This window comes from Oryx dammah, unplaced genomic scaffold (assembly GCF_014754425.2).
Source record: "Oryx dammah isolate SB20612 unplaced genomic scaffold, SCBI_Odam_1.1 HiC_scaffold_10, whole genome shotgun sequence".
Classification (NCBI taxonomy): Eukaryota; Metazoa; Chordata; class Mammalia; order Artiodactyla; family Bovidae; genus Oryx; species Oryx dammah.
Window position 1 is genome coordinate 18,435,464 of NW_024070194.1, and position 7,023 is coordinate 18,442,486.

The window sequence follows — 7,023 nt, forward strand, 5'->3', positions numbered from 1 at the left end:
AATGTAGACCTTGTACAAATGGCCCATCACTGAACTTGCCCCTCTTCTCCTGGCAGGCTCCTCGAGAGGCACTGGCGCAGACTGTACTTGCAGAAGTACCCACGCAACTGGTCTCCTACTTCAGGGCCCAAGGTTGGGCCCCATTCAAGCCACCTCCACCTGCAGCCAAGGGCCCTGCACAGGCCCCCCAGGCTTAGATTCCCTTGAAGGGGTCGACCGTGGCCATTTCTCAGTGCCATGTTAAGGTCCCCAGCCCTGAACATGCATTCCCTAGTGCTTGCACTTCATGTTTTATACTTAGTCCTGCTGTTGCTGCCCTTGATCTCACCTGCTTGCCCCTGGAGTCCCTCATTCAATAAAGATGAAGACCACTCCTGTGCTACCACTCTGTGTTTTAGGTGGGAATCTGCCATTAGCCATGGTTAGTTCTCCTCTCTGAACTTACTTGTTGACTTTAGGGGTTGTTGGAGTGAAGGAATCCTCTCCTTCCAAGAAATTGGGTATTCCCGGCCAGATATCTAGAGACACTGACTCTGTTTTGGAAAATGCAAAGACTGAGTATAAACCAAACACCTAGTCCACCCTGCCTCAGAGCAGAGCTGAGCTGGGAGCACAGATAAATTACAAGGTTAGGGGAGGGGATCAAGGGCCGTGCCTGACTCCCTGGAAGGTGGAGCAGTGTTGGCTCTAGTTCTAAAAATAGGCTACAAGCCTCACTTTTTTTAATAGCTATTCTTTTTCTTACTAGAAAATTAATATGTATATTCATTATAGGGAAAAATACCACCCAAACTCCCATGTCCCGTTAAAATATTTGGTGCATATTTTTTAATACTTTATACATATTTACAGTGATGCATGTTTTATTTTACAGAATTGGGACCATACTGTATGTACTGTTTTAGTATGCTTTAAGTGTTTTTTAAATGTATGCCAGTTAGTACAAAATTATTTCAAATATATTATATGAGATAGATAATGGGCAGGGTGTATTTCCTATGTCTGACAAACTTTTTTTCTCTAGATTACTACACTGTTTGCACTTTGTTTTATTGTATTTTGGGTATTTTACCCATTAGAACTTATTACTGACTTCATTCTTTTTAATGCCTATAGATTACTCTGTGTATGAGTGTATTATAGCTTACTTAGCCAATCCCTAATTTATCAAGATTTGGGTCCTTTCTGGTTTTCTTCCATTACAACAATCCTGTAAGGAATATCCTAATACATTTATCTGTGCATTTATATAGTAATATTTCTGAAAATTTTATTCCTACAAGTGAAAATCTTCAATCAAAAGATATGAATACTTAATATTTTAATACTGTAAATTGCATTTCATAACAGTTTTTTACCCATTTCATTAATATGACAGGCAAAAAAATCCCTCAGTTTTAGTTGAATTTATTGAATTACAAAGGCTGGGTATCACTTTATATGTTTATTTTTCAATTGTATCTCTTATGAATAGCTTTTTTATACGTTGTTGTCCTTTACAGCTTTTATTGTTATAGTTATTCAGCAACCCTTTATCTCTTATACATGTTAAAAATATTTCCTCCCAGGCTATTATCTTTTCAGTTATAGTGTCTTTTGGTCTATGTAACTCTTTTGATATGGAAATTTAAAAATTTTATGTGTCAGCCTAGCTTGCTTTTGTATATGTGTGTGTGTGTGTATGTAACCTAGCTTGTTTTTTAAAAAATTATCCATATATATTACTTTTCATGACATTAAACAGTCTCTTATATTACCATTTCTATTGGCTATATATTATTTTTATAGTGTACTTTATCTTCTTAGATACTGTTTCCATTTTTTCCTTTATAAACAACAGTGTTATCGACATCCTTAAAGTAGTAACTTAGATTATATCTGTGTATCCTTTGGATCCATTCTTAGAAATGGAATTGCTGTGATTAAAAAGTATAAAAAAGTTAAGATTTTTCAGCACCTATTGTGAAAATGCCCCCTCCAGAAAAGCTGTATTAGGTCATTAGTTAGAAAACTTCAGACTTTTAAGAGTACTCATAGATTCTTTTCCCTCTGTCTTCAAATTATAAAAGTAATAACCCCAAAATTTAAACAGATGGATACATGTTCCATCCTCACACATACACTTGCATTCCACTTCCTAGAGGTATAACACTGTTCATAGTCTGTAGATTCTTCCAAAACATGAACACAGTGAAAAGGATCTTAACAGTCAAGATGTTGCATGTGTTTCTTTGACACTTTTTCCCCTTTTCGAGTCCTCTGCCCAGGTAGAACTCATTAATCCTTCGATGTCTGTCTCCTCCATCTCTCTCCCTCCATTTCTACTTTTGACCCTTGGAATGAAGAGTTCTTGGATCAATAAATGAATTGTCCCGTTTTCTGGAGCGTCTTCTCTTCCTTGTCAGGCTCCTGGAGGGCAGGGACTGGTCAACACTCTACCACCTGTACTGTTCCTAGCATAGTGGAACACTCACAACCTGAGTAGGGATAATCAGGCCTGCATCATTTCTGACTCAAATGCCCCCTACAGGTTCTAAAGTCTCCCTAAGATTTTACCTGAAAAAAAAATGGGAAGTTCTGCCTGCACCTGCACCTAGCAAGAGTTGGGGTGAGAAGTGAGGGGCACAGCGCGGCTTCATGCCTACTGGTAGCTCTGCAAGAGGCAACCTTTAGAGAAAGGTAGGCTCAGGGTCCCACTGTGGCTCAGCTCTTCACTAGCTGTGTGACCTTGCAACTTTCCTGATCTGAACAGTTTCTCCCTCTGTGATTGTGAAGATTAGTTAGAGAAGGCATATAACATCCAGAGTACTATCTTAGGTGCATGGTAAACACTCCACACACATGAACTACTGCTGCTTCTATACTGATCTGGGCTTCTCCAAGAAGGCAGTTTGATAGACGCCCCCCACCACATTTACGTACCAAAGGCAAGTTAGAGTGCCAGGCCTCCCTGCCCACAACAGACCTCCCAGCACTGATCCAGCTTCTTTAAGCACAGACCTCCACTCCAACAATCAGCATGTTTAATGGGCGTCCCCTGTGGCACTGTCCCCTGCCCCCTCTGAGGTTCGAACACCATGGGCTCGGACTCGATACAAGCACGTGAAACGGGGGTGGCCCCAGTTGCTTAGAATCTGGATCTTCACCTTGGGAAAGGCAGCTGGGGGGTCATTCTGGAGAGAAAAATGGATGATGCCAATGTCTGCTCTCCCAAGGGCTGCCTTCCTCCCCAGTCTTCCCTCACTGTCCCATTCTCTTAGACCCCTCACCTCCCAGAGACCAACATACCTGTAGGTGGAAAGTCTGAATCTCAGATTTCTTCACGTCGAAGGTAAATTTCCCCAAGAAGACCTCAGTCTCATCATCAACTTGGAGGCCCTGGTAAGTGAAGAGTGAGTGGAGGAACAAAGACACAGGTAGAGGTGTTGAGAACCTACTTTGTGTTCAGTAGTTGTATGCACAGTCTCATTTATTTTTCGGTGGTAGGATGATAGTGTGTGGAATCTGGGCTCAAAGAAATCAGGTTGCAAATTTAAGTCTGACCACTTGTTAGCTGTGTGACCTTGGGCAAGTTACCTCCCCTATCTGAGAATTACTTTTTCTCATCTGTGAAGGGGGGAGGTAATAGCACTTCATAGGTTGTATGGATGCAAGGATATATAATCCATGTAAAGTACTCAAAACAGATTAAGGACTCAATAAACTATAACCAATATTTGAATATGGTATGGTTATTTAAGACCTATGGCAACCCTGAGAGGCAAGTGGTAGTATCTCCATTTTATGGATGAGCAAGCAAAGACTCAGTAGCCCCAGTTTTCATGACTGCCTTGTGCTCTGTAGGAAAATCCCCCACCTCCTTGGCCTCAGCCCCACTTACATAGACTGCAAAGTCACGGGGGGCGCTGTTAGCTCCGCGGGTGTGTGCCACAGTGGGCGGTGGATGCTGCAGAGTGATGTCGCTCAGCTGCACACGACCCGGCAACCGGATCACCACCTGGCCCTGGTCGCCCTCAAAAGCCCAGCAATTTCCAGGGAACACATCTGGCTGCAGTGGGGGTGGATAGATCTTCAGAACCACAGGACGGAGCAACTGTGGCCCTTCCCCAGCCTCCTGGGCATTGGTTCTGGTAGGCCCCTCCATCAGCTTGACCCTATCAAGGGCCCACCCAGAGCTCCACCCAGGACTCCAGTCCCTAGCAGTGCCAGAAAGTGTTAGTTGCTCAGTCGTTTCCAACTCTTTGTGACCCCATGGAGTAACCCGCCAGGCTCCTCTGTCCATGGAACTCTCCCGGGGCAAGAAAACTGGAATGGGTAGCCATTCCCTTCTCCACAGGATCTTCCTGACCCAGGGATCGAACCCAGCGTTGCAGGCAGATTCTTCACCGTCTGAGCCACCAGGAAGCACTGCCAGGTCTCTCCAGTATTATGTTGTCCTCCACCTCACCCAGAGCCTCACCCCAGGCAAGCCAGCCCCGCCTCCAGGCGGCCAAATTATGCCCAGCAGGGTCTCTCTGGCGCCACGCCCTCAGCTAAGTCAGGTCCAACCCCAGGAAGCTGTGGGATCCTTTCTCCAGAATCCGCCCCTGGTTCCCTTTTGGGCTCTACGTTCCAGGCCCACCTCCAGGATAACCGTGGGCGGTCGCGCGTAGTTCCAGAAGCTGAAGCGATTCCAGAAGTAGGCAGTGTTTGCATCCTCATAGTCCTGGGATGTCTTCTCTAGGTCGATGGAGGCTCCTAGAGCAGGAAGAAGCAACTAGTCAGGGGCTCCCAGGCCAGACCCACAGCGAAGGCAGTGTCTGTCTGAGGTCGGTCTGTCTGGGCCGATCTTGTGCATAGTTCTGTCTGCGTCTCTGAGTCTCAGTCTCTCCCTGGGTCTTACCGACAGAACTCAGAGCATAGTCGGGTTTCCGCACAAAGTCCTCACTCAGCCTCTGGAATACTAGTTGGGCCACCCTCTGAAAAGAGAGAGGGCGGAGCCTGGAGGGGCGGGGCTTGCGGGCAGGTTTTATACTGGGGCGGAGTTCTCGGGGGTTCTGGTCCGGGCTCAGGAGGGCCTTAAGACTCAGGGCGGAGAGAGCATGGCTCCAAGATGGGCGGGGACTGCACAGCGGACGGAGCCACGGGGCCAGGCTCCCAGCGGCCGAGCTCCTGGACCGGGTTCTGAGAGCAGGCTGCGTCTGCGGGACTCACCTCGCTGTTGGCGGCGCGAACGCTGGACATCTCCTTGTGGAGTTTAACCAGTTCAGCCTGGAGCTGCTGCAGCTGCTGCCCCTGGGAGCGCACGCGCTCGTGGTATTCGCTGCAGGCAGAAGGTTGGCACGCTGCAGTTGGCTCCCTGTCCCCCTGGCCACTTCTCGTAGGATCTCCCCACCCCCAACAGAAGCACCTTTGAGGCCCCCAATTCCCCACCCCAGTGCCCTCTTTCACCTTAGAGTCAGCATCTCCTTAGGTTCCTGTTGGAGGGGGGAAGGAGGGACAAAAAACAGCGCTGCTTAGCTCCCACCTCAGTGTGGGAGTGGCCAGATACAAAGGGCCTTCTCTCTGAGGACTGCCTATCCCTTTTTCCTGACCGTCCAAGCATCTCTCCAAGACAGACCCTCAAGCACCTCTGGGCACAATCCCCCAGAAATCTCCAGTTTATAGCCAGCCTTTCCTTAGGGTGATAGCCTCCGGCACTGTCCCCTTCCGCAGTGGCCCAGGGGACTCCCCACAACCTCCAGGTTTATAGCCTGCCAACCACCCAACCCCAGGACAGTCTCCCCGACTCACATGTTCCAAAGGAGGGGCGAGGTACAGGAGTCCCCACCAGAGTGCTGGAGAAAGAAGGAGTGGTCTCAGGGGAAGGGAAGGGAGGAGGTTTCTCAGGCGAAAAAGGGACAGTGGGGGCAAAGAGGCTTGAAGGAGCTCAGTCTGAGGAGGGAAGGCTCTGAAGGGGACTGTGAGGAACTGTGAGCCTCTGAAGGGACTGAGTGGGCTGGAGGACATCAGAGAAAGTGTACCAGGTTTGGCTTCAAAGCTTCCAGGGCTGGGGCCCCGGGAACTGATCACCCTCTCACCTGCCAGAAAGAGGCTCAGCAGTGATACAGCCGTGAGCAGGAAGCGGATGGAACAGACCTCCCTGAGGAACCGAAGGGAGGCTGAGGCCGGGAGACCCCAGAGAATCCCCAGCCCCCACCCCAGGGTCCTAGACCCAGCTCCTCCGAACACAGGTATGAATCGGCTCAAGCCTCAGCCGGGTCTGGCCCAGCTCCCCACCCCCTCCAAAGAGCAGCCCCTGGGGCTCCCCCTTCCCTCCCTCTGACCTGTACACACTGACCAGCACGTCTCCAACCAGGGATAACAACACGCTCAGCACCTGGAAGAGTAGGCCTGAGAAGAAGAAAGGGGCTCAGAGAAGGGACTAGGCTTAGGGAGGGAAAGAGATGGGGGAGGGGCTCACAGAGTGGTGTTGGAGGTTCAGAAAAACCTAGGAAGGGGACTCAGGAAGAGAGGGATGGGCTAGGAGACTTAGACGGGGACAAGGAGAATGGATTCTCATTCTCAGAGAAGGTGGGTCGGGCTCAGGGAAGGGGCTAGACAATCAGACCTGGGCCAGGGGCTCAGAACTGAAAACGGCCTCAGAGGTGAGAAATGGAGTTCGGAGAGGGGAGCCAGAGGGGTCAGAGGGGATCTGGGCTGGCTTGGACCGTACTCAGGAAGCTCTTGGACACTTGCGGAGAAGGCATCTCCTGCCTCAGATCCAGAATGGGGAGAAGGTCGAGCTGCTCCTCAGAGACTGCGGAAGAGCCAGCTGGTTCTGCGGGAGCCCAAGGGCTCCATTGGGGCCTTGTGCACCGCAGGCCCACTGTTTCCCCAGGACCTGGCTGCAGGTTCCCTTAGCTCAGAAGCAGGGCAGCCTCACAGGTTTTGGTCGCACAGAATCCACAACCCTCGGCTCCCGCAGCACTCTGAGGCCACCTCCCCACCCCCACCCCCACCCCCACCCCCACCCCCAGCCCCACTCCCCCAAAAGGTGGTGCC

At 49.6% G+C, this 7,023-nt stretch overlaps 2 protein-coding genes across 11 annotated transcripts in view; one reads left to right on the top strand and one right to left on the bottom strand.

The window, feature by feature from the left end:
* Window positions 1-1,759, top strand: part of LOC120868659 (copine-1) — a 39,165-nt gene extending 37,406 nt beyond the window's left edge. For 7 of the 9 annotated variants that reach the window (XM_040247426.1, XM_040247424.1, XM_040247429.1 and 4 more), the window contains one exon: window positions 57-1,753. In XM_040247426.1, coding sequence (XP_040103360.1) covers window positions 57-197 — 141 coding nt within the window. In that variant the 3' untranslated portion in view covers window positions 198-1,753. Of the gene's footprint in view, window positions 1-56 lie in introns of all 9 variants that reach the window. The other 2 variants (XM_040247431.1, XM_040247422.1) reach the window with 1 other exon arrangement.
* SPAG4 (sperm associated antigen 4) overlaps window positions 1,671-7,023 on the bottom strand; it is a 6,121-nt gene continuing 768 nt past the window's right edge. The window contains exons 2-12 of one of the 2 annotated variants that reach the window (XM_040247447.1): window positions 6,695-6,778; window positions 6,306-6,372; window positions 6,060-6,121; window positions 5,773-5,816; window positions 5,431-5,456; window positions 5,194-5,302; window positions 4,883-4,958; window positions 4,622-4,737; window positions 3,881-4,048; window positions 3,289-3,378; window positions 1,671-3,173 (exon numbers count right to left, since the gene is read on the bottom strand). In XM_040247447.1, the coding sequence (XP_040103381.1) occupies window positions 3,024-3,173; window positions 3,289-3,378; window positions 3,881-4,048; window positions 4,622-4,737; window positions 4,883-4,958; window positions 5,194-5,302; window positions 5,431-5,456; window positions 5,773-5,816; window positions 6,060-6,121; window positions 6,306-6,372; window positions 6,695-6,778 (992 nt within the window). In that variant the 3' untranslated portion in view covers window positions 1,671-3,023. Of the gene's footprint in view, window positions 3,174-3,288; window positions 3,379-3,880; window positions 4,049-4,621; window positions 4,738-4,882; window positions 4,959-5,193; window positions 5,303-5,430; window positions 5,457-5,772; window positions 5,817-6,059; window positions 6,122-6,305; window positions 6,373-6,694; window positions 6,800-7,023 lie in introns of both variants that reach the window. The other variant, XM_040247448.1, reaches the window with a different exon arrangement.